The 27,748-nt window shown below is 46.3% G+C and overlaps 1 protein-coding gene across 3 annotated transcripts in view; it reads left to right on the top strand.

Annotated features, from left to right (window-relative positions):
- The window catches only part of CERS5 (ceramide synthase 5), a 121,054-nt gene that overhangs the window by 39,084 nt on the left and 54,222 nt on the right, over positions 1 to 27,748 (top strand). For all 3 annotated transcript variants that reach the window (XM_063952019.1, XM_063952017.1, XM_063952018.1), the window contains exon 2: positions 11,984 to 12,089. In XM_063952019.1, coding sequence (XP_063808089.1) covers positions 11,984 to 12,089 — 106 coding nt within the window. The remainder of the gene's footprint in view (positions 1 to 11,983; positions 12,090 to 27,748) is intronic.

Genomic DNA, 27,748 nt, shown 5'->3' on the forward strand with positions numbered 1-27,748 from the left:
CTATATATACTGGTGGTCACTGTGTCAGCAAACTGCACAACTGAAATGCACCACAGGTATAGAATCTAGATGGATAGTATACTTAATGATGACACAGAGGTAGGTACAGCAGTGGTCTACTGTACCGTAATGCTATATATTATATACTGGTGGTCACTGGTCAGCAAAACTCTGCACTGTACTCCTCCTATATAATATTATACTGGTGGTCCCCAGTCCCCACAATAAAGCAGCACACTGAGCACAGATATGGAGTGTTTTTCAGGCAGACAACGTATAGCAAAACTCTGCACTGTACTCCTGCTATATAATACAGCTGCTCCCCAGTCCCCACAATTAAGCAGTGTGAGCACAGATATATGCAGCACACTGAGCACAGATATGGAGCGTTTTTTTCAGGCAGAGAACGGATAACTGGTGGTCACTGATCAGCAAAACTCTGCACTGTACTCCTCCTATATTATACAGCTGCTCCCCAGCCCTCCCCACAATTAAGCAATAGTGCACAATCAAGTTCAACAATAACGGAGAGGACGCCAGCCACGTCCTCTCCCTAACATTTCCAATGCACGAGTGAAAATGGCAGCGATGCGCGACTGCTTATATAGAATCCAAATCTCGCGAGAATCCGACAGCGGGATGATGACGTTCGGGCGCGCTCGGGTTAACCGAGCCATACGGGAGAATCCGAGTATAGCTCGGACCCGTGTAAAAAGGGTGAAGTTCGGGGGGGTTCGGTTTCTGAGAAACCGAACCCGCTCATCACTACTTTAAATGCTGATGCAGTGAAGTGACAGATATTTTGATGAAATAGATGAGGTCCTGGTTCATAAAATGACTGGATGACGTGGATTCCAACAATTGCGGCAGCAGTGGCGTACAAACTCAACGCGTTTCACTGGTGTGAAGTATAAATCCAGCTTCATCAGTATAATTGCAAGTCACTCTGAGGGTTCCTTATGTACCTCTCATGATGAATTGATGAATAACACTTTACACTTGTGTAAACAATCATTTAATTAGATAAACCCTATATAAAAACAAGTTATACTCTATATCAGGCATTCCCAACCACGGTCCTCAAGGCACACCAACAGTGCAGGTTTTAGTGATATCCAGGCTGCAGCACAGATGGTTAAATCAAAATAACTGAGCTACTAATTAAGTCACCTGGGCTGAAGCCTGGATATCACTAAAACCTGCACTGTTAGTGTGCCTTGAGGACCGTGGTTGGGAATGCCTGCTCTATATACTAGGAGTCTATATTGGTCACATAAATGAAAAGTAAAGGTTGATTACAAAAACGAGCATTAGAATAAATTATAATCATAAATTTTACCTTTATCTCCATATTCAAGATGATCCGGTCTCACGTGATCATTCCGGTCACATGGTTGGATTTCTCTTTACATACGTCTATTATTGTTTCCTTTTTTGTACTAACTGTTCAGACACGCCTGCTTTGTCCAGACCGTACCCCCCTGACGGTGTTCTAATGCCGTTGGCATGCCCCCTCCCGTCCTGCTTTCGCACCTCACGGGGTGCTCGTGCGCACTAAACATAGGGCATCAGGCTACGATCGCTGTAGCGATCGGGTCTGAATTAAGCCTCTTGTTTGGCTTCACAGTAGACCTTTTAGCTGCAGTAATTGACACACAGGCTGAATTGGTAGCAATTCTAAAACAGGTGATCTCAACTTGCGCTCACAATAGAACAGTGACTGCCAGTGATGTCAATATAGAGCCTTCACCAAAAAGCCCAAAACATAGAGGTATAAAGTGAAAGAATGATATCACACGGCGCTACTATTCATAATATACTTAAAATTATACAACCATTTATGTGGATCTGATCATATCTTAAAAGGCCTCCAAAGTCTGAAATTCAGAGGGAGAACAAATAATGGTGCAGTACAATAGGTAAAGTGAACAGGTGATAGATTTTTATTGGCCCCACTCACAATTAAGCAAATGGATTATTTGCATATCATCCAAACATGGATATGATGTTTTCAATCCTTAGGTCACCTTCTTTATCACTAAAACTTTAAATGAATATATATGTAGTGCAATACTTTTTTTTTAAAAAAACACATATTTTAATACCAAAAGGTGCTCACATAGATAAAAACAGAATAGGCATATCACCAATGGTAAACCTCCCCAGAGGATGTCGCACAGTCCAGACCGCCACTAGATGTTTTTGTGGTCAAGAGAAAGTCCCTCCAAGGCTCCGGAAACCACGGGAAGAAAGTCTTTCAGGATACTGGATACTGCAAGAGCTACCGCTGGATAGGTCCAAAGATGAAATCCCCGTTTGCTTAAACGCGTTTTCGGACATTAATGTCCTTCCTCAGAAGCATAGGGGCTAGATGACCTGTGTCTCCTTTTATACCGTCTCACCAGATTCCAAATTGGCGCCTCCTGGCGCTATTTTCCGGTATCGCCGTCATAACCGGAAGTGCGTCACCGGAAGTGACGGCCGTGCGTTCCACACGCGATGACCTTCTTCCTGTTTGCGTTCCACCATCTACCGTATATACTAGAGTATAAGTCGACCCGAATATAAGCCGAGGCACCTAATTTTACCACAAAAACCTGGGAAAACTCATTGACTCGAGTATAAGCCTAGGGTGGGAAATGCAGCTCTAGCCGTACACAGCCCTCATACTGCCAGATATGCCCCCACAGTGCCAGATATGCCCTCATGCTGCCAGATATGTCCCCACAGTGCCAGATATGCCCTCATGCTGCCAGATATGCCCCACAGTGCCAGATATGCCCTCATGCTGCCAGATATGCCCCACAGTGCCAGATGTGCCCTCATGCTGCCAGATATGCCCCACAGTGCCAGATGTGCCCTCATGCTGCCAGATATGCCCCACAGTGCCAGATGTGCCCTCATGCTGCCAGATATACCCCACAGTGCCAGGAAGGGTACTTACCCTCCATCGCTCCCGCGTTGTCTTTTGAAGGAGGGACACGGAGGGCACAGCGCGCGGCTCTCCTGAGTCTCCGTCTCTGGCGGCGTGTATGTGTTAAAGTGCCGGCTCGTGAGCCAATTAGAGCTCACGAACGGGCAGTTCATTTAACACACACACACAAGCCGCCGGAGATGGAGACGCAGGAGGGACACAGGAGAGCCGCGTGCTGTGCCCTCCGTGTCCCTCCTTCCACTGACTCGGGTATAAGCCGAGGGGGCTTTTTCAGCACAAAAAAAGTGCTGAAAAAGTCGGCATATACTCGAGTATATACGGTATATATCGGTGGTTCTGGATGAAACATTAATGGAAACACATTTTCTCTGACGTCCTAGTGGATGCTGGGCACTCCGTAAGGACCATGGGGAATAGACGGCTCCGCAGGAGACTGGGCACATCTAAAGAAAGATTTAGGACTATCTGGTGTGCACTGGCTCCTCCCCCTATGACCCTCCTCCAAGCCTCAGTTAGATTTCTGTGCCCGGCTGAGCTGGATGCACACTAGGGGCTTTCCTGAGCTCCTAGAAGAAAGTATAGTTTAGGTTTTTTATTTTTAGTGAGACCTGCTGGCAACAGGCTCACTGCAACGAGGGACTAAGGGGAGAAGAAGCGAACCTACCTAAGTGGTGGTAGCTTGGGCTTCTTAGGCTACTGGACACCATTAGCTCCAGAGGGATCGAACACCGGACCCGACCTCGTCGTCCGTTCCCGGAGCCGCGCCGCCGTCCCCCTTACAGAGCCAGAAACAAGAAGGTGGTCCGGAAAATCGGCGGCTGAAGACTCCTGTCTTCTCCAAGGTAGCGCACAGCACTGCAGCTGTGCGCCATTGCTCCTCATGCACACCACACACTGCGGTCACTGATGGGTGCAGGGCTCTGGGGGGGGGGGGGGCGCCCTGAGCAGCAATAATAACACCTTGGCTGGCAAAACTAACACCATATATAGCCCCAGAGGCTATATAGCTGTATATTAACCCCTGCCAGAAACGATAAAATAGCGGGAGAGAGCCCGCCGAAAAAGGGGAGGAGCCAACTCCCTCAGCACACTGGCGCCATTATTCCCTCACAGCTTCGCTGGAAGGAAGCTCCCTGGCTCTCCCCTGCAGTCCTGCACTACAGAAAGGGTAAAAAAGAGAGGGGGGGGCACAATTTAGGCGCAGTATATATATATATATATATATATATATATATATATATATATATTATAGGCAGCTATAGGGGAAAACACTCTATATAGTGATATCCCTGTGTTATATAGCGCCCTGGTGTGTGCTGGCATACTCTCCCTCTGTCTCCCCAAAGGGCTTTGTGGGGTCCTGTCCTCTGTAAGAGCATTCCCTGTGTGTCTGCTGTGTGTCGGTACTGCTGTGTCGACATGTATGATGAGGATAATGATGTGGAGGCGGAGCAAATGCCTGTGAATGTGATGTCACCCCCTGCGGGGTCGACACCAGTGTGGATGGACTTATGGAAGGAATTACGTGACAGTGTCAGCTCCTTACATAAAAGGTTTGACGACATAGGACAGCCGGCTACTCAGCTTGTGCCTGTCCAAGCGTCTCAAATGTCATCAGGGGCTATAAAACGCCCGCTACCTCAGATGACAGATACAGATGTCGACACGGATACCGACTCCAGTGTCGACGATGATGAGACGAGTGTACCCTCCAATAGATCCACCCGTTATATGATTGAGGCTATGAAAAATGTTTAACACACTTCTGATGATACCCCAGGTACCACAAAAAAGGGTATTATGTTTGGTGAGAAAAAACTACCAGTAGTTTTTCCTGCATCTGACGAATTAAATGAGGTGTGTGAGGAAGCGTGGACTTCCCCAGATAAGAAATTGATCATTTCTAAACGGTTAATGGCTGCGTACCCTTTCCCGCCAGAGGATAGGTCACGCTGGGAAACACCCCCTAGGGTAGATAAAGCATTGACACGCTTATCAAAGAAGGTGGCACTACCGTCTCCGGATACGGCCGCCCTAAAAGAACCTGCTGATAGAAAGCTGGAAAGTACCCTAAAAGCTATATACACACACACTGGCATTATATTGAGACCCGCTATTGCATCAGCTTGGATGTGCAGTGCTGCTGCTGCGTGGTCAGACTCCCTGTCGGAAAACATTGATACCATGGATAGGGATAATATTTTGCTAACGATTGACCATATAAAAGACGCGGTCTTATACATGCGTGATGCACAGAGGGATATTTGCCGGCTGGCATCAAAAATAAGCGCTATGTCCATTGCCGCCAGACGGGGGTTATGGACTAGGCAATGGTCAGGTGATGCCGACTCCAAGCGGCACATGGAAGTTTTACCCTATAAAGGGGTGGAACTTTTTGGGGAAGGTCTTTCAGACCTCGTTTCCACAGCTACTGCTGGGAAATCGACTTTTTTGCCACAGGCTACCCCACAGCAAAAGAAAGCACCGTATTATCAGGCCCCAGAAAAATAAGCGGGCTAGAGGCTCATCCTTTCTGCCGAGGGGCAGAGGAAGGGGGAAAAAGCTGCAGCACACAGCTAGTTCCCAGGAGCAGAAGTCCTCCCCTGCGTCCGGTAAGTCCACAGCATGACGCTGGGGCTGCTCAGGCGGAATCGGGAACGGTGGGGGCACGTCTCAGGTTTTTCAGCACACAGTGGGCTCTCTCACAAGTGGATCCCTGGGTCCTTCAAGTAGTATCTCAGGGGTACAGGCTGGAATTCGAGACGTCTTCCCCCCCGCTGTTTCCTAAAATCTGCCTTGCCGGCAACTCCCTCTGCCAGGGAGGCAGTGTTGGTGGCTATTCAAAAACTGTATTCACAGAAAGTGATCGTCAAGGTACCCCTCCTTCAGCAAGGAAAGGGTTACTACTCCACAATGTTTGTGGTACCGAAACCGGACGGTTCGGTGAGACCCATCTTAAATTTAAAAACCTTGAACACTTATATCAAAAGGTTCAAGTTCAAGATGGAATCGCTCAGGGCGGTTATTGCGAGCCTGGAGGAAGGGGATTACATGGTATCCCTGGACATCAAGGATGCGTACCTGCATGTCCCCATTTACCCTCCGCACCAGGAGTACCTCAGATTTGTGGTACAGGACTGTCACTATCAGTTTTAGACGCTGCCGTTCGGGTTATCCACGGCACCGAGGGTCTTTACCAAGGTAATGGCCGAAATGATGATACTCCTTCGCAAGAAGGGAGTTTTAATTATCCCGTACTTGGACGATCTCCTGATAAAGGCGAGGTCCAAAGAACAGTTGATAGTGAGGGTGGCACTTTCTCAGGAAGTGCTACAACAGCACGGCTGGATTCTAAACATTCCAAAGTCACAGCTGGTCCCGACGACACGTCTTCTGTTCCTGGGAATGATTCTGGACACAGACCAGAACAGAGTGTTTCTTCCACTGGAAAAAGCCGAGGAATTGTCATCTCTGGTCAGAGACCTCCTAAAACCAGGAAAAGTGTCTGTACATCAATGCACACGAGTCCTGGGAAAAATGGTAGCTTCATACGAAGCAATTCCATTCGGAAGGTTCCACGCAAGGACGTTCCAGTGGGACCTGTTGGACAAATGGTCCGGGTCCCATCTCCAGATGCAACAGCGGATAACCCTATCGGCCAGAACCAGGGTGTTGCTGCTGTGGTGGCTGCAGAGGGCTCATCTACTAGAGGGCCGCAGATTCGGAATACAGGACTGGGTCCTGGTGACCACGGATGCCAGCCTTCGGGGCTGGGGGGCAGTCACAAAGGGAAGAAATTTCCAAGGACTGTGGTCAAATCAGGAGATTTCTCTTCACATAAATATCCTGGAGCTAAGGGCCATTTACAATGCCCTAAGCCAGGCAAGACCCCTGCTTCAAAACCAGCCGGTACTGATCCAGTCAGACAACATCACGGCGGTCGCCCATGTAAACAGACAGGGCGGCACGAGAAGCAGGATGGCGATGGCAGAAGCCACAAGGATTCTCAGATGGGCAGAGAATCATGTGTTAGCACTGACGGCAGTGTTCATTCCGGGAGTGGACAACTGGGAAGCAGACTTCCTCAGCAGGCACGACCTCCACCCGGGAGAATGGGGACTTCATCCAGAAGTCTTCCAAATGCTGGTCAACCGGTGGGAAAAACCACAGGAAGACATGATGGCGTCCCGCCTCAACAAGAAGTTGAAAAGATATTGCGCCCGGTCAAGAGACCCTCAGGCGATAGCGGTGGACGCTCTAGTGACACCATGGGTGTACCAGTCGGTTTATGTGTTCCCTCCTCTACCTCTCATACCCAAGTTACTGAGAATAATAAGAAGGGGAGGAGTGAAAACCATACTCGTGGTTCCGGATTGGCCAAGAAGAGCTTGGTACCGGGAACTTCAAGAGATGCTTACAGAGGACCCTTGGCCTCTGCTGCTCAGACAAGACCTGCTGCAGCAGGGACCCTGTCTGTTCCAAGACTTACCGCGGCTGCGTTTGACGGCATGGCGGTTGAACACCGGATCCTGAAGGAAAAGGGTATTCCGGAGGAAGTCATCCCTACCCTGATCAAAGCCAGGAAGGATGTCACCGCAAGACATTATCACCGCATTTGGCGAAAATATGTTGCTTGGTGTGAGGCCATGAAGGCCCCGACGGAGGAATTTCAACTGGGTCGATTCCTGCACTTCCTGCAAGCAGGGGTGACGTTGGGCCTCAAATTGGGGTCCATAAAGGTCCAGATTTCGGCTCTGTCGATTTTCTTCCAAAAAGAACTGGCTTCACTGCCCGAAGTTCAGACTTTTGTCAAAGGAGTACTGTATATTCAGCCTCCTTTTGTGCCCCCAGTGGCACCTTGGGATCTCAATGTGGTTTTGGCATTCCTGAAATCACATTGGTTCGAACCACTTAAGATCCAGGACGGCTGGAGACAGAAAGACTGACTCGCTGTTTATCCTGTATGCACCCACCAAGCTGGGTGCTCCTGCTTCTAAGCAGTCTATTGCGCGCTGGATTTGTAGCACTATTCAGCTGGTGCATTCTGCGGTAGGCTTACCGCAGCCTAAATCTGTAAAAGCCCATTCCACACGGAAGGTGGGCTCATCTTGGGCGGCTGCCCGAGGGGTCTCGGCTTTACAACTTTGCAGAGCAGCTACTTGGTCGGGGGCAAACACGTTTGCAAAATTCTACAAATTTGATACCCTGGCTGAGGAGGACCTGGAATTCTCTCATTCGGTGCTGCAGAGTCATCCGCACTCTCCCGCCCGTTTGGGAGCTTTGGTATAATCCCCATGGTCCTTACGGAGTCCCCAGCATCCACTAGGACGTCAGAGAAAATAAGAATTTACTCACCGGTAATTCTATTTCTCGTAGTCCGTAGTGGATGCTGGGCGCCCATCCCAAGTGCGGATTGTCTGCAATACCTGTACATAGTTATTGTTACAAAAATCGGGTTTTGTTGTGAGCCATCTCTTCAGAGGCTCCATTTGTTATCATACTGTTAACCGGGGTTCCTATCACGTGTTATATGGTGTGATTGGTGTGGCTGGTATGAGTCTTACCCGGGATTCAAAAATCCTTCCTTATTGTGTCAGCTCTTCCGGGCACAGTTCCTAACTGAGGCTTGGAGGAGGGTCATAGGGGGAGGAGCCAGTGCACACCAGATAGTCCTAAATCTTTCTTTAGATGTGCCCAGTCTCCTGCGGAGCCATCTATTCCCCATGGTCCTTACGGAGTCCCCAGCATCCACTACGGACTACGAGAAATAGAATTACCGGTGAGTAAATTCTTATTTTAAACATTGCAAACATAATTCATTTTTAAATTACTTACTGATTAACAATATATAGAAGGAGAATAAGATTATTCTAATAACATAACTTTATATATACATAAAAAGAGAGATTTAGGAATGATTCCATTAGAGAAGAATAGAAGAGATTCGTAAATAGTTCAGAGGAACCATTTTAACTCGAAGTCACTATTTAGACCCTGTGGCATAAGTGTTCCTAAATTATGTATCCAGAGCATTTCCGCCCTGGCTAGGCGGGTGTCTACATCCCTATCCCGCCAGGTAGGACTTAAGGCCCATACACACTTGACGATGCACACATCGTTAACGACTTCCCTTGAACTTCCCTTGAACAGCTGAGCACACCACATGAGCATACACACTACCAACGACCAAAGACGAAAGATGAAAGACCAAAGACGAAAGATGAAAGACCAAAGACGAAAGATGAAAGACCAAAGACGAAAGACCAAAGACCATAGACCATTCATCGTTAAAGCATCCAAGCTGAACAGTTTATTAAAATAATGAGCTGGTGAACAGTGGCTTGGTCGTTGGTCTTTCACACCATACACATTCAACGTTGTCTCTGGTCGGTAACGACCATAGTGGAAATTGAGCATACATGCTCCACAGATGAACGATGGACGTTAACGTCCCGCGGGGCCGCGCATCGTTGGTCGTTGGATGCATACACACTTGACGATATAATGAACGACGTCGTTCATGAGGGCTGAAATGAACGACATCGTTCATTTTATCGTCAAGTGTGTATGGGCCTTTACACACTGAATACCCCAGAACGACTTAATGCCACAGAGACTGCATCCATGGACTTTCCTAAAATGTGCAGATAGAGAATGCGATTCTAATCCTTTTTTAATATTGTACAGGTGTTCAGAAAGCCTTACTTTGAGACATCTAGTTGTTTTGCCAATATATATTAAACCACAATGACACTCTATTCCATATATTATATTTTTGGAGTTGCATGTTATAAACTCCATTAATTTTATACTTTACATCTTTTACTGTAAAGTCTTTGATTTTACTTGCTCCTTTTGTGACTTTACACATGTTGCACATGGCGCACCTATAGAACCCCTGGGAGCGAATACTGCTCCTTTTAGGCGGTTCTATAGCACTGTGTACTAATTTGTCTCTAAGTGTATTTGATCTTCTATATATAAAAGACGGTTTCTCAGGTAAGGCCATACCAATAATGGGGTCCTTTTTGATGACCTTCCAATGTTTTTTAAATGCTTGTTCTATTGCCTTATGTTGTACATTAAATTCTGATATGAAGGCCCATTGAATATTATCATTTTTCTTTATGACCCTATCTTTGCTTTTTCACGACTAGACTATCCCTATCTACAAGATCTACTTTTTGACGAGCCTCTATAAGAAGATTTCTATTATAACCCTTATCTTCAAAACGTTTAGTAATTTCTTCAATTTCTAGATTATATATCTTTTTCCGTACAATTACGTTTTGTTCTTAGGAACTGACTGTAGGGGATACTGACTGTCAAGCCAATTTCTGTGATGTTGGCTTGTATTCTCAATAAAACTATTTGAGTCTGTAGGCTTGCGATACAGTCGGGTGTGTACCTGATTATCCTTAATGTAGATACATAAATCTAAAAAGATTATATCATTATAGCTTTTAGTGATGGTAAGGCTAATGTTAAAATCATTTACCCCCAAGGAGTCACAAAAAAGGTTTAATTGATCCATATCTTCACTCCAGATAAACAATAAATCATCAATGCGAGCACCTTTTGGTATTACAATATGTGTTTTAAAAAAAAACAGTATTGCACTATATCTATATATATATATATATATATATATATATATATATCTATCTATCTATATATATATATATATATATATCTATCTATATATATATCTATATATATATCTCTCTATATATATATATATCTCTCTATATATATATATATATATATATATATATATATATATATATTCATTTAAAGTTTTAGTGATAAAGAAGGTGACCTAAGGATTGAAGACATCATATCCATGTTTGGATGATATGCAAATAATCCATTTGCTTAATTGTGAGTGGGGCCAATAAAAATCTATGACCTGTTCACTTTACCTATTGTACTGCACCATTATTTGTTCTCCCTCTGAATGTCAGACTTTGCCTTTTAAGATATGATCATATCCACATAAATGGTTGTATAATTGTAAGTATATTATGAATAGTAGCGCCGTGTGATATCATTCTTTCACTTTATACCTATATGAATTGGTAGCAAAGAAAAGAAAAAAGCTGTCACTGTGCACCTGGACAAACCATGTTTAAATGCATGCGGTGCAAATCCATGTTTTTCTGCATAGAGGAAAGTGCTGGTTGCTCTGTAAATGCACAATAGACTGATTTTTATACTGCAACTTAGTGCTCAGCTAAGACACGCCCCTCTAAATCTCTCCGCACATTTCACATCTACTCCGTCTGCAGTGCCAAGGAGCAAATTTTTTTTTTAACCAGAAACAGTCCCACATTCAGTATTAAATATTTTATTTGTGGTCTGGGATTGCTGTATGTAGCAATGGCATATCTCTATTTGGTGCAGGCTATGCATGATGCCCTCTCCCCCATTGTTCCTATGGTACCACCTTTCCTGTGATGTAGTGGGAAAGTCTGTTCTGGCACTGTGCCAGAGTCTCTGCTCTCTTCTGCACATGCCTCATCTTTCTGCTTGCATCGCCAGTACGATGGCAGAGCTGCAAGGAGTAGGTGTAGGAGCGGATGTATGCGACATAGGTATGGAGGGTGAGAGCCTGCGGAACACCGGCCCCGTCATCTCTTAAACCGAGGCGAAACACATTTTGTTCATCATGTTACATCAAGCATCCTGCTCTGTGAAATAGGCCAAATTCCAGCTCTACACATTTCCAGTCGCCTCACCTGGACCAACACCCTCACTATATGCTCAGATAGAGCTGATAACTTAATAAGTTCATGCAGCACTAGACACACACAAAAAAGTCTAGTTTTTGTTGCCTGCGATGAAGACAAAGCAACGTTTGTGAAGTCGCAAGCAAACCACACATAAATAGTGACAACATTTTGATTTGATGCAATTAACTGTAAATAGTGTTCTATTTATCTGATTTAATTGACCTTTTCTTAACAGCAGTGATCAATGAATAATGGAACTGCTTCTATTGTGATTCATTTAAGTTGGGGTCTGACTAAATATTCAAAACTTTTTCAGGTTTATTGCTAAGCCATGTGCCCTCCAACTGGGTCTCCAGGGCAGTGGCCCACGCAACGCACAACCCAACGCCATCCTAGAGAAAGTCTTCATGTCCATCACAAAGGTAGGCTCAAGTATTTTATTATTATTTGCTCAATATATAAATGGGTATAATAAGTATTGCAGTTCCATCAAGTGTAAAGCTGGGTACACACTAGACGACGTGCAAATGATACCATGTCGCTCACGATTTTCCCTTGAACTCCCGAGCAAACTATACTGTGCATATACACTGAGCGATTTTACAAACGACATACATAAATCGTCTGACACTACCAAGTTGTTGGTCTTCAGTTTAATTTAATATATCGTTCATCACTGGTAGTGTACACACACGTTAGTGACTTTTTCGAATTTGGGCTGCATGTGTAGACAACAGAGGACCTCGCTAGCGACCTGCAGAGCGCACATCGCTAGTGAAATAGTGCGTACACACTGGACGATAAAACAAATTTGTAAAGATGTGTCGTTATCGGCAAATTCGTTTAAAATGTCGTCTAGTGTGCGCCCGGCTTTAGTTGAAAGAGGGTGTTTACAAGCTGATGCACAAGTTGTATGAATGTGGATTTTCTGTTTTTCTCTAAGTACAGTTTATTCTCATTTACACAAAATGCTTCCTGCTAAATCTCATTATTCAAATGTTATTTGTGTAAATAAACCTCACACCCTTTACAGGTCTTTACTTGCAGACTTAATTATCAAAGGAATGAGCATGCATTGCCATGCAGTGATGAAGCTGAACCATTGCACATACATTTTCAACTAGATTATAATAGATAGACCTATACTAACCATTTATTTCCAAGGGATGTCTGGGATTGTGCTGGGGTGCTTTTTTTTCTCTAAATAAGAACTGTGATGCGGGGCATAGATACCAGTATGCATAGTCTACCTTTATGCTTAGGGAGCTGCCATTTTATAAACCTATGTAAGAAAAGGCCGCATATTATAATGGAAATGAAGTGCTTGTTTGTATAGAGAGTGAAGGATGTTCAGTGCTGCAGAAATCCTCATGGCACCTTTCAGTTGGCACAGATTGAGTCCTAAGCAGTGGTATGCAATTAGGTGAGGTGACAATTCTGCAGATGAGACTTTGGTATATGGTTCTGAAATTACTGGGCAGAGAGATAAGTTGACAGTCGCTTCAGGTCATAAGACTTCTTATCACAATACTTTGCACCTTGGACATTTAATATCACGTGGGGAGGGAACCATTTAATTTTCTCTATCGTCCTAAGTGGATGCTGGGGTTCCTGAAAGGACCATGGGGAATAGCGGCTCCGCAGGAGACAGGGCACAAAAGTAAAGCTTTTACAGGTCAGGTGGTGTGTACTGGCTCCTCCCCCCATGACCCTCCTCCAGACTCCAGTTAGATTTTTGTGCCCGGCCGAGAAGGGTGCAATTCTAGGTGGCTCTCATAAAGAGCTGCTTAGAGAGTTTAGCTTAGGTTTTTTATTTTACAGTGATTCCTGCTGGCAACAGGATCACTGCAACGAGGGACAGAGGGGAGAAGAAGTGAACTCACCTGCGTGCAGGATGGATTGGCTTCTTGGCTACTGGACATGAAGCTCCAGAGGGACGATCACAGGTACAGCCTGGATGGTCACCGGAGCCACGCCGCCGGCCCCCTCACAGATGCTGAAGCAAGAAGAGGTCCAGAATCGGCGGCTGAAGACTCCTGCAGTCTTCTTAAGGTAGCGCACAGCACTGCAGCTGTGCGCCATTTTCCTCTCAGCACACTTCACACGGCAGTCACTTAGGGTGCAGGGCGCTGGGGGGGGGCGCCCTGGGAGGCAAATGTAAACCTTTAAAAAGGCTAAAAATACCTCACATATAGCCCCAGAGGCTATATGGAGATATTTACCCCTGCCTAAATGTACTAAATAGCGGGAGACGAGCCCGCCGGAAAAGGGGCGGGGCCTATCTCCTCAGCACATGGCGCCATTTTCTGTCACAGCTCCGCTGGTCAGGAAGGCTCCCAGGTCTCTCCCCTGCACTGCACTACAGAAACAGGGTATAACAGAGAGGGGGGGCAAAATAAATGGCAATATATTAATATAAAAGCAGCTATAAGGGAGCACTTAATCATAAGGCTATCCCTGTCATATATAGCGCTTTTTGGTGTGTGCTGGCAGACTCTCCCTCTGTCTCCCCAAAGGGCTAGTGGGTCCTGTCTTCGTATAGAGCATTCCCTGTGTGTCTGCTGTGTGTCGGTACGTGTGTGTCGACATGTATGAGGACGTTATTGGTGTGGAGGCGGAGCAATTGCCAAATATGAGGATGTCACCTTCTAGGGGGTCGACACCAGAATGGATGCCTTTATTTGTGGAATTACGGGATAGCGTCAACTCGCTTAAGCAGTCGTTTGCCGACATGAGGCGGCCGGACACTCACTTAGTGCCTGTCCAGGCGCCTCAAACACCGTCAGGGGCTGTAAAACGCCCCTTGCCTCAGTCGGTCGACACAGACCCAGACACAGGCACTGATTCCGGTAGTGAAGGTGACGAATCAACCGTATTTTCCAAAAGGGCCACACGTTATATGATTTTGGCAATAAAGGAGATGTTACATTTAGCTGATACTACAGGTACCACTAAACAGGGTATTATGTGGGGTGTGAAAAAACTACCAGTAGTTTTTACCGAATCAGAAGAATTAAATGACGTGTGTGATGAAGCGTGGGGTGCCCCGATAAAAAACTGCTAATTTCAAAGAAGTTATTGGCTTTATACCCTTTCCCGCCAGAGGTTAGGGAGCGCTGGGAAACACCTCCTAGGGTGGACAAAGCGCTAACACGCTTATCAAAACAAGTGGCGTTACCCTCTCCTGAGACGGCCGCACTTAAAGATCCATCAGATAGGAGGATGGAAAATATCCAAAAAGGTATATACACACATGCAGGTGTTATACTACGACCAGCTATTGCGACTGCCTGGATGTGCAGTGCTGGGGTAGTTTGGTCAGAGTCCCTGATCGAAAATATTGATACCCTGGACAGGGACAATATTTTACTGTCGTTAGAACAAATAAAGGATGCATTTCTTTATATGCGTGATGCACAGAGAGATATCTGCACACTGGCATCACGGGTAAGTGCTATGTCCATTTCGGCCAGAAGAGCTTTATGGACACGACAGTGGACAGGCGATGCGTAGAGGAGTTATTTGGGGTCGGTCTATCGGATTTGGTGGCCACGGCTACGGCCGGGAAATCCACCTTTCTACCTCAAGTCACTCCCCAACAGAAAAAGGCACCGACCTTTCAACCGCAGCCTTTTCGTTCCTTTAAAAATAAGAGAGCAAAGGGCTATTCATATCTGCCACGAGGCAGAGGACGAGGGAAGAGACAGCAACAGGCAGCTCCTTCCCAGGAACAGAAGCCCTCCCCGGCTTCTACAAAAGCCTCAGCATGACGCTGGGGCTTCGCAAGCGGACTCGGGGGCGGTAGGCGGTCGTCTCAAGAATTACAGCGCGCAGTGGGCTCACTCGCAGGTAAATCCCTGGATCCTGCAGATAATATCTCAGGGGTACAGGTTGAAATTAGAGACAGAGCCACCTCGCCGTTTCCTGAAGTCTGCTTTACCAACGTCCCCCTCAGAAAGGGAGACGGTTTTGGAAGCCATTCACAAGCTGTATTCTCAGCGGTGATAGTCAAGGTACCTCTTCTACAACAAGGGAAGGGGTATTATTCCACTCTTTTTGTGGTACCGAAGCCGGATGGCTCGGTAAGGCCTATTCTAAATCTGAAGTCCTTGAACCTGTACATAAAGAAGTTCAAGTTCAAGATGGAGTCACTCAGAGCAGTGATAAGCGAACCTGGAAGAAGGGGACTTTATGGTATCCTTGGACATCAAGGATGCGTATCTCCACGTTCCAATTACCCCTCACACCAGGGGTACCTCAGGTTCGTTGTACAAAACTGTCACTATCAGTTTCAGACGCTGCCGTTTGGTTTGTCCACGGCACCTCGGGTCTTTACAAAGGTAATGGCCGAGATAATATTTCTTCTTCGAAGAAAAGGCGTATTAATTATCCCATACTTGGACGATCTCCTAATAAGGGCAAGGTCCAGAGAACAGCTAGAGATGGGTTTAGCACTATCTCAAGAGGTGCTAAAGCAGCACGGATGGATTCTGAATATTCCAAAATCCCAATTAATGCCGACAACTCGTCTGCTGTTCCTGGGGATGATTCTGGACACAGTTCAGAAAAGGTTTTTCTTCCCGAAGAAAAAGCCAAGGAGTTATCTGACCTGGTCAGGAACCTCCTAAAACCAGGAAAGGTGTCTGTACATCAATGCACAAGAGTCCTGGGAAAAAATGGTAGCTTCTTACGAAGCAATCCCTTTCGGCAGATTCCATGCAAAGGGATCTGTTGGACAAATGGTCAGGGTCGCATCTTCAGATGCACCTGCGGATAACCCTGTCGCCGAGGACAAGGGTATCCTTTCTGTGGTGGTTGCAGGAGGCTCATCTATTGGAGGGCCGCAGATTCGGCATGCAGGATTGGATCCTGGTGACCACGGGTGCCAGCCAGAGAGGCTGGGGAGCAGTCACACAGGGAAGAAATTTCCAGGGAGTGTGGTCGAGCCTGAAAAAGTCTCTTCACATAAGCATTCTGGAACTAAGAGCAATCTACAATGCTCTAAGCCAGGCGGAACCTCTGCTTCAAGGAAGACCGGTGTTGATCCAGTCGGACAACATCACGGCAGTCGCCCATGTAAACAGACAGGGCGGCACAAGAAGCAGGAGGGCAATGGCAGAAGCTGCCAGGATCCTTCGCTGGGCGGAGAATCACGTGATAGCACTGTCAGCAGTATTCATCCCGGGCGTGGACAACTGGGAAGCAGACTTCCTCAGCAGACACGACCTTCACCCGGGAGAGTGGAGACTTCATCCAGAAGTTTTCCACATGCTATTAAACCGTTGGGTAAAACCAATGGTGGACATGATGGCGTCTCGCCTCAACAAAACACTGGACAGGTATTGCGCCAGGTCAAGAGATCCGCAGGCAATAGCTGTGGACGCGCTGGTAACACCTTGGGTGTACCAGTCGGTATATGTGTTTCCTCCTCTGCCCCTCATACCAAAGGTATTGAGGATTATACGGCAAAGTGGAGTAAGACTAGTGGCTCCGGATTGGCCAAGAAGGACTTGGTACCCGGAACTTCAAGAGATGGTCACGGACGATCCGTGGCCTCTACTTCTGAGAAGGGACCTGCTTCAGCAGGGTACTTGTCTTTTTCAAGACTTACCGCGGCTGCGTTTGACGGCATGGCGTTTGAATGCCAGATCCTAAAAGGAAAAGGCATTCCAGAAGAAGTCATTCCTACCTTGATAAAGGCAAGGAAGGAAGTCACCGCGAAGCTTTATCGCCGTATTTGGCGAAAATATGTTGCGTGGTGCGAGCAGCGGAGTGCTCCGATGGAGGAATTTCAACTGGGTCGTTTTCCTACATTTCCTGCAATCAGGATTGTCTATGGGTCTCAAATTGGGATCTATTAAGGTTCAAATTTCGGCCCTATCAATATTCTTCCAAAAAGAATTGGCCTCAGTCCCTGAGGTCCAGATTTTTATCACAGGAGTACTGCATATACAGCCTCCTGTGGTGCCTAAGGTGGCACCGTGGGATCTAAATGTAGTTTTAGATTTCCTCAAATCAAATTGGTTTGAACCACTAAAGAAGGTGGATTTGAAATATCTCACATGGAAAGTGACTATGTTACTGGCCCTGGCTTCGGCCGGGAGAGTATCTGAACTGGCGGCTTTGTTTTATAAAAGCCCTTATTTAATTTTCCATTCGACATAGGGCAGAGCTGCGGACGCGTCCGCATTTTCTCCCCAAGGTGGTATCAGCGTTTCACCTGAACCAGCCTATTGTAGTGCCTGCGGCTACAGACGACTTGAAGGACTCCAAGTTGTTGGACGTTGTCAGAGCCTTAAAAATATACATTTAAAGGACGGCTGGAGTCAGAAAATCTGACTCGCTGTTTATACTGTATGCACCCAACAAGTTGGGTGCACCTGCTTCTAAGCAGTCGATTGCTCGTTGGATTTGTATCAAAATTCAACTTGTACATTCTGTGGCAGGCCTGCCACAGCCTAAATCTGTTAAGGCCCATTCCGCAAGGAAGGTGGGCTCATCTTGGGCGGCTGCCCGAGGGGTCTCGGCATTACTACTCTGCCGAGCAGCTACGTGGTCAGGGGAGAACACGTTTGTAAATTTTTACAAATTTGATACCCTGGCAAAGGAGGACCTGGAGTTCTCTCATTCGGTGCTGCAGAGTCATCCGCACTCTCCCGCCCGTTTGGGAGCTTTGGTATAATCCCCATGGTCCTTTCAGGAACCCCAGCATCCACTTAGGACGATAGAGAAAATAAGAATTTACTTACCGATAATTCTATTTCTCGGAGTCCGTAGTGGATGCTGGGCGCCCATCCCAAGTGCGGATTATCTGCAATACTTGTACATAGTTATTGTTAACTAATTCGGGTTATTGTTCAGGAAGCCATCTTTCAGAGGCTCCTCTGTTATCATACTGTTAACTGGGTTTAGATCACAAGTTGTACGGTGTGATTGGTGTGGCTGGTATGAGTCTTACCCGGGATTCAAAATCCTCCCTTATTGTGTACGCTCGTCCGGGCACAGTACCTAACTGGAGTCTGGAGGAGGGTCATGGGGGGAGGAGCCAGTACACACCACCTGACCTGTAAAAGCTTTACTTTTGTGCCCTGTCTCCTGCGGAGCCGCTATTCCCCATGGTCCTTTCAGGAACCCCAGCATCCACTACGGACTCCGAGAAATAGAATTATCGGTAAGTAAATTCTTATTTTCCTGTCGATCATTAGCTGTGGTGTTCAGATCTCAGATTTCATTTGTATTCATATTGTTTATTATGTGATATATATGATACATACGATATCCCAGCGGATGGAATGCCGGCACTCATATGAGACACTGCTTCAGGAAGCCTATGTCTATCTGGTGGGTATGGTTACCCTCCCCCCTTTGCCACACTAAACCGCCCAGGTGGTGCCTACCACTAACCCTCCCTGCAGCTTAATTGCCCTTTGCCTTCAGAACAGCATCAATTCTTCTAGGTACACTTGCACACAGTTTTTGAAGGCCCTCGGCAGGGAGGTTGTTCCAAACATCTTGGAGAACTAACCTCAGATCTTTTGTGGAAAGAGGCTTGCTTAAATCCTTCTGTCTCTTCATGTAATCCCAGACTCTGTGTTGAGATCAGAACTCTGTGGGGGCCATGTTGTCACTTCCAGGACTCCTTGTTCTTCTTTACGCTGAAGATAGTTCTTAATGATATTGGCTGTATGTTTGGGGTCTTTGTCCTGTTTCAGAATACATTTGGAGCCAGTCAGACGCCTCCCTGATGGTATTGCATGTTGGATAAATGCCTGCCTGTATTACTCAGCATTAAGGGCACCATTAAATTCTGACTAAATCCCCCTGGTGATGTGATTCATAACTTGATAGTGTATGGCTAACATTTCCCCTTAACTGGGACTGTAATACCAAGTTACATAAGCATTTTTGTACAAAAAGCAATAGCCATTCTGGGTGGTATATACAGTTCCATATATAGTGGGGTCAGGGGGGCATAATCCTATGTGGCATATAATTGTTACACACAAAGGAAAGCATAACTAGAAACATAGAATTTGACGGCAGATAAGAACCACTTGGCCCATCTAGTCTGCCCCTTTATTTTTTATCCTTTAGGCAATCTCAACCCTTGAGCTAGATTCACATTAGCAGGTCTGCACAAGTGACTCCACACTTCTGTGTCACTTTAGATCCCACGGGCATTAACCAAATAATGCTATGTCAGTGTATACGCAATTTTGCCTCCCAGGTTATGTAGCACCATACTGCTAAATACATTCCATTAATGGCTTGCCATCGTGTGATGAAGAAACAGCATTTTATGTAGTCTTACAATGAAACCTTGTTGCATGTTTGTTTCTAAATATAAAACATACATTTGTTATTACAGTGCTTGAATGTTTAAGCCAGTTTCCCTTGTTTGAGTGCTGATAATGCCATACTCCACTTGTTTTGGTAGATCTATTCCTCAGCAGATGTTAGGAGGAGATATTGCTGTATAGTTTGTGTAAGGGCTGGGTACATCTCCCTGTTAATGCTAATCATTCTGTGTGTTTGGTTTCCTCTGTGTACTTTGTATATAAATCATACTGTGCACTTATGCAATAACTGCAGATCAGTGTCTGAAGCCTGGTGGTAAGCAGATGTGCTCATTGTCACACAGCAGACAAAGGTTCAAGCCTTTGTTATCTAATGAATAGTGGAATAGGATAATGCACTTGATCTTCTTTCAGTCATGATTAATCATTCCTCTACAATTCAACATGTGAACTGCCTCAGCCCGGCTAACATGATTACACAGTACAGGGGGGTACACACGGAGAGGTCCGTATTTAAAATCTAAGCAATCTGACTAGATTGCTTAGATTTTAAGCACGGATCTGTCGTGTGTATGCCCCCCAGCGATAGTGATGCGCGGCCCCACGCAGCGCTATCGCTGGTGCTAGAATGGCAGGCTCAATCTAGCGGGCCGCTCACTTCAACGCTGTGTGAAGTGAGCCCCATCCCCTTGCTCAGCACACATCTCGCTGTGCTGAGCGGGGGGAGAGATGTGTGCTGAGCGGTCTGTGTTAAGATCGCTCAGCACACATCTCTCCCATCAGTACTGGCCTTACCATTGGTAATAGAGATGGCTACACTTTTTTATATCATATGAGCACATGTATGAGCCGTACAGAGCTCTCCCCACAGGCTTATTCTCTTGGTAAAATTGTTGAGATTCTCAAAATAACAAGATATTGTCAATGAATATTAGTTTGTAGTTTAATGATGACTGTGATACTATACTGCAGCACAGGTGCCCTGCACAAGTAATTGTGTGTGTGTGTGTGTGTGTGTGTGTACACATATGTTTTAGTAAGGTTTTAATTTATTAAAATTCTAATCTTACTACACCAGCAATATAAATAAATAAATATATAAATATATATATATATATATATATATATATATATATATATATATATATATATATATATATATATATAATATACCACCACACTCTCCACTCCCAGGTTGTGGTGCAGTGGCCTGTCGCCACATTGCTCAGCACTCACCATAGTAAGAGTGCTCACCTTAATACATAAATACATCAATGTTTCTCATACGTCCTAGAGGATGCTGGGGACTCCGTAAGGACCATGGGGTATAGACTGGTTCCGCACACTATATGACTTTGAATGGGTGTGAACTGGCTCCTCCCTCTATGCCCCTCCTCCAGACTCCAGTTAGATTCTGTGCCCAGGAGAGACTGGACACACACTAGGGGAGCTCTACTGAGTTTCTCTAAAATACTTTGTTAGGTTTATTATTTTCAGAGAGACCTGCTGGCTACAGGCTCTCTGCTTCGTCGGACTGAGGGGAGAGAAGTCAGACCTACTTCTTCTGAGTTAAGGGCTCTGCTTCATAGGCTTCCGGACACCATTAGCTCCAGAGGGTTCGATCACTTGGTGCGCCTAGCTGCTTGCTCCCAGGGCTGCGACGTCACCCCCCTCACAGAAGCCAGAAGAAAGAAGCTGGGTGAGTATGTGAAGAACAGAAGACTTCCGAGTCTCAGAGGTACCGCGCAGCGGTCGCGCTGCGCGCCATTGCTCCCACACACCAACTGCTCTACAAGGGTGCAGGGCGCAGGGGGGGGCGCCCTGGGCAGCAATTTATACCTCCATTGAGTCTAGCTAAACATGTATACAGTGCATAGGCACTGTATACTGACCCCTGCCAGCATAAAAAGCTATATTAATAGCGGGGCTGAAACGTGCCGAGAAGGGGCGGGGCTTAGCCCTCACAACATGATTCATCGCCATTTTCTCCATGTACCCGCCAAAGCAATGTGTACAATGCAAACATGGGGGGGGGGGGCACAGTGTTTTTTTGCAATATAGAAGGAAATATGGCACTATCTTAGATAACGGGCATGTAATCATTGTGTTGTGCATGTATGTCTGTTTGTTCCCTGTCAGATATACCCACTATAGCTTTTTAGTCCGCATGTGTCGACATGCGTGAGTGCTCTGTCGCAAACAGCTATGGGAATCCCTGTCTGCATTGCCGACGCCTGTTGGTACTTGATTCAGTAGATGCAGTGTCAACAGGTCGGTAGTTGTATGCTTTTCAGAAGTAAACACTGTATGGTAGACACAGTAGTATGTGGGTGACCCTGTCGGCACCAACTGTTATTACTGGGTGTAAATTAACATGTTGTAACTGCCTTATACCTGTATGTATGTATGTGTGTGTGTGTGTGTGTGTGTATGTATATATATATATATATATATATATATATATATATATATATATATATATATATAGTACGGTTCCATGGGCCTGTAGCTTGAGCACAGACATGGTAGTATTTGTGGGGGAGTGTTATTAAAATTATATATGTATACTTTCCTCGGGGTCGCAAGAATGTTATTTTGCCTGGTTGCTACTCCCTGCTGTCGACGAATACTAGGTTTTCTGTCGACCATAAGGTTTCCTGGTTAGATCCACAACTGGGGCATTCAGTACATGGTCATACACATTCAGAACACATTAATGTCACTAGGGACCTGGCGGTTCCGGACTGTATGTGTGGGTATATGTGTATTACATTATGTATATTCATATTACGATTTCTAATGAATGCTGAAGTAAAAGTATTCCTTCTCATGTGCTGGTCGCTCTGTTGATAAAGCTCTAGGTCGGCTGTGACGAGTTGGTCTCAGATCCTCACAAGGAGTCCGAATGTTTATTCTTTTCCCGCCGCGGATAGAATGCTGTGAAAGTCAACTCCTGGTCGACACGGGGCCCTGTCACAAAGGATCGTACACAGGAAGCTAAGTGATATTTTATTTCTATGCTTTGGAGTTATTTGCATTACATGCATATGGGGGAGTGTTTGTATTCGGAAAGGCATCAGATAGAATTATCCTAAAGAGAGAGGGGATGTTTCTTATGTTGATTCTTCTCTATAACATTGCGGCAGGCTGCCGTGCGACTGCAGGAGGTGTGGCCGGGGGAATGCTGAGGCTGACTCAGAGAGATACTGGAGTTTTTCCCTGGGACGGTGTACCACTGTTTGGGGATGCCTCAGTTCAGTCAATCTCGGCGGAGTTAGATTCCCTCACAACGGTTGGTGACGCATTCTTTTGTGGGATGCAGTCATTTTAACCGGTTCGTTACCGTTCTTTTTTCCCTTTCTGTGCAGATAGTGGAAGGTGAAAAGGTAAGAGTTCTGCAGCCTTGTTAGGTTCGCAGAAGTGGATGTCGTTTCCTGTTTCTACCACATCCACCGCATGTCGCTGGGTCTATCTGGCTGGAGCCCACTCCGGTGGGAACTCGTCTACTACTCTTCAGTCAGACCGGGAATGGATTTGGACCTGTGAGTTAATAATAGAATCCAAAGGGGGACATACTGGCGTTTACAAATGTTTCCCCGCACTGATTTTTCAAATAGATCTTACGGTTTCCCCTCTGGAAGGGGAGGTAGTACGCGACACCGTACCAGAATTGCGTCAGGTTCAGGGCATTGTCCTGCTGTCCCTGTTAAAAAAAAAAAAAAAAAGAAAAAAGAAAAGGAAAACAAAGATTTCTCCTTACGAAGTTGAACTACAGGATGGAATTTCTCAGGCCAGGGAGCTCCAGCACGTAAAGGTAGAAAGGGGTTTAAATGCGTTTTTCTCCGCATTCAGCTCACCTGGGTTGATATCCAGGATTGTCTTTGCCATTTCACCGGAGTGATGGCAGTAGGATGGTATTCTTTCAATAGTAAGAGCCATTGTTATTCTGTCCTGATTAAGGCGAGGTCAAGACACAAGTGGTGCAAATCGTTGTTTCTCTCTGACTGTTCTTCAACACAGGGAAAGGCTGTTGTTCCCAACGACGCAGACGTCGGAGGTGGGTATCAGAGTAGATACTGAACGGTTGAGGTTCTGTGTGTTCCTGTGGAAAGAGTTCAGAGGTCTGAGGATCCAGAGTCGGATCAGATTTGCAGTGACAATCCATCAATATGTTCCGTTGATGAAGAAGATGGGTGCGGCCTAAGAGGCCTATTCGGTGAGCAGGTCAAATGCCAGAGTGGTTTTCACGGGGCCAGTTGGAAATGTGGTCCGGGTCTCACCTGCACATGCGCTGGAATATAATCTTAATGGACAGGATATCGCTCCTGTGGTGTCTGCTCAGTTCTCACCTCCCTAGAGGGACGAAGGTTCGGAATCCAGGATGAGATCCTGGTGTCCATGCTTGCAGATCTCCGAGACTGGGGAGCAGTCCTTGCAAGGGAAGTATTTCCAGAGGAAAAGGTCAAGCTGGGAAGCTTGTCTGCAATAAGCTTTCTTGAATTAAGAGCTATTTTCAATGAACATATGCTTTGTGATCTGCCCGTGTTAATTCTGTCGGACGACTTGACAGCAGTGGTGTAAGTAAGCCGCTAGGGCGGAACAAGGAGCAAAGCGGCAATGGCAGAAGCCAAAAAAGTTTTCCGCTGGGTGGAAAGACTGGTAAACGCTATATTAGCAGTCTTCGTTACGGATGTGAACGACGGAGAAATAGATTCCTCTGCAGACGCGATCTCCATCCGGGAGAAATACAGTCGTCATTGAGAAGTTTTCACTGAAGTGACAAGTCTTTGAGGAGTGCCTCAATTGGACATGTTGGCGTCTCGCCTCAACGAAGAGACCTCAGGGATTTTGTTCCAGGTCAGGGGACACTCAAGCTATAGCAGTGGACGTCCTCGGGACACCTTGGGTGTTTTCAGTCGGTCTATGTGTCCCTTCCGTTTTCACTCTTCTGAAGGTGATAAACGTAAGAAGAACAAAGGTTCAGGCTATCCTCATTGTTCCGGTCTAACCAAGGAGGGCTTGGTATCCAGTTCTTCAAGATTTACTCATAGAAGATCCCTGGCCTCTTCCTCTACGTGAGGAACTGTTACAGCAAGATCCGGGCGTGTATCAAGACTTACCGCGGCTGCGTTTGACGGCGTGGCGGTTGAACGCCATATCCTAGCCAGAAAGGGTATTCCCAGTGAAGTAATTTCCACACTTCTTCAGGCTAGAAAAGAAGTAACGGCAAAGCCTTACTACCGTGTTTGGAGAAAATATGTGTCTTGGTGTGAATCCAAGAAGGCTACTACGGAAGATTTTCAGCTGGGTCGTTCTTCTCCTCCATTCTTTGCAAGCAGGTGTGGGTGCAGGCCTAAAGTTAGGCTCCATTTCAGTGCGGTTTTGGCCTTATAAATTTTCTTTCAAGTAAAGAATTGCCAACCTTTCCGGAAGTTCGGACCTTCGTGAAAGGAGTACTGCACATCCAACCTCCATTTGTGCCCCCATTGGCACCGTGGGACCTTGACGTGGTGTTGCGTTTTCTTGTGTCACACTGATTGGAACCTTTATGAAAGGTTGTGTTAATTTCTCTCTTGGAGAGTGGTCATGCTTTTGGCTTTGGCGTCTGCAAGGCGGATGTCGGAAGTAGCGGCTTGGTCTCACAAGAGCCCCTGTTTGATCTTCCAGGTGGATAGAGTGGAATTGAGAACTCTGATAATAGTTCTGCCAAAAGTGGTTTTGGTGTTTCACAGAAACCAGTCAGTTTGATGCCTGTGGTTACTTAAGCATTGGCTGATTCAAGGTCTCTCGATGTAGTCAGGGCTTTGAATATTAATGTCGCCAATTTGGCTCAGATTGGGAAAACAGAGGCCCTGTTTGTCCGGTATGCTCCCAGCGTGATTGGGGCGCCTGCGTCTCTGCAGTCTGTTACACGCTAGATCTGTGATACGATTCGGCGTGCTCGTTCTACGGCTGGATTGCTGTTACCGAAGTTGGTGGAGACCCATTCTACTAGGAAGATGGGCTCTTCTTGGGCGGATGCCCGAGGAGTCTTGGCGGTTCAACTTTGCCGAGCGGCTACTTGGTCGGGGTTCAAACACTTTTGCTAAGCTCTACAAGTTTGATACCCTGGCTGATGGGGACCTCATGTTTTCTCAATCGGTGCTGCAGAGTCGTCCGTACTCTCCCGCCCGGTCTGGAGCTTTGGTATAAACCCCATGGTCCTTACGGGGTCCCCAGCATCCTCTAGGACGTATGAGAAAATAGGATTTTAATACCTACCGGTAAATCCTTTTCTCTTGGTTCGTAGAGGATGCTGGGTGCCCGTCCCACTGCGTACTGTGTCTGCAGTTATTGGCTATGGTTACACTCTTGTGGTGTTTCTTTTTTGTCAGGCTGTTGCTGACGTTGTTCATGCCATGGCATGCGGTGTCTTATTATTGGTTTTGTTGACACAGGTTTTGTTGCATATTCTCTCAACATGTGGCTGTGTATTATTCATGCCGTTGGCTGGTATTCTATTGAATGCCACGTTCTTCGGTATGTTCGAGGTGTGAGCTGGTATGACACTCGCCGTGTTAAAACAATAAATTCTTTCCTCGAAATGTCAGTCTCCCTGGGCACAGTTCTCTAACTGGAGTCTGGAGGAGGGGCATAGAGGGAGGAGCCAGTTCACACCCATTCAAAGTCTTATAGTGTGCCCATGTCTCCTGTGGATCCCGTCTATACCCCATGGTCCTTACGGAGTCCCCAGCATCCTCTACGGACTAAGAGAAAAGGATTTACCGGTAGGTATTAAAATCCTATTTTTTGGTTCATGAATTGTACAATGCACTTAAGCTTGCAGCCCGGGTGACTGTACTGATTAATTTGATATGCAACACTTGTAGTTTTCCCACTAGGTTTTTAAGCAGGCAGGGGTTACGGGGGCAGCACACACACAAAAAGGGGGCGTCCTTAAATGGGGTGTGCTAGGCTTCACCCAAGCTCTCCGTTTAATGTGACTAGATGCTGAGTGCGAGCGCACGGCATCTATTCATGCAACAGCAAGCTGATTTAGCAGGGCGCCGCTAAAGGGGCAGGGCTAAAACAGCCTAGCGTGAATACTATACTTGTATAGCTGTGTGCGACTGAGTCTCTGAATCTGTATACGAAGTGTTACGATGCCGTGGCCGGAGCTTTTCTCGATGCAAAGTTCTACTGTGCTTCATATACAGATTCGGCTGCAAACTAATCAACAGAGTCTCCTGGTGTGTCCTTGACGAATCGCGAAGTGGGTGCAGCCAGTCAGATCATCCAGCTGTTCAATTCAGCACTGCGTATCTTGGCAGAGGGGGCTGCAGTCAGCCCTCCTAGCATTTAATGCTGCCCCCAGCTCTTCTGTGCTTTTTTTTCATTTATTTTTGTTTGACAGATTTGTTATAGCTTGTAACACTTTTTCTGCTGCGGGGTACACTGGGCTCCACAGGTAGTGACATTGGGGTGTAGAGTAGGATCTTGATCCGAGGCACCAACAGGCTCAAAGCTTTGACCTTCTTCCCAGAATGCATAGCGCCGCCTCCTCTATAACCCCGCCTCCGTGCACAGGAGCTCAGTTTTGTAGTTGGTGCCATGCAGTAAGCAGGCATACAACAGGGAGGCTGCTCCAGCAGCCCTGAGAAGCTTTTAAAAGAAAAATGAAGACTTCAAGGGCTGCAGCAGAGGCACTGTCTGTGTTAGATGTCAGTCAGACATCTCCTGCTACAGCTCCATCACCTCCCCCAGCGGCGCTGTACACTCCCGCGCCCTGGTTGCCGGGTACATAT

This window comes from Pseudophryne corroboree, chromosome 2 (assembly GCF_028390025.1).
Source record: "Pseudophryne corroboree isolate aPseCor3 chromosome 2, aPseCor3.hap2, whole genome shotgun sequence".
Lineage (NCBI taxonomy): Eukaryota > Metazoa > Chordata > Amphibia > Anura > Myobatrachidae > Pseudophryne > Pseudophryne corroboree.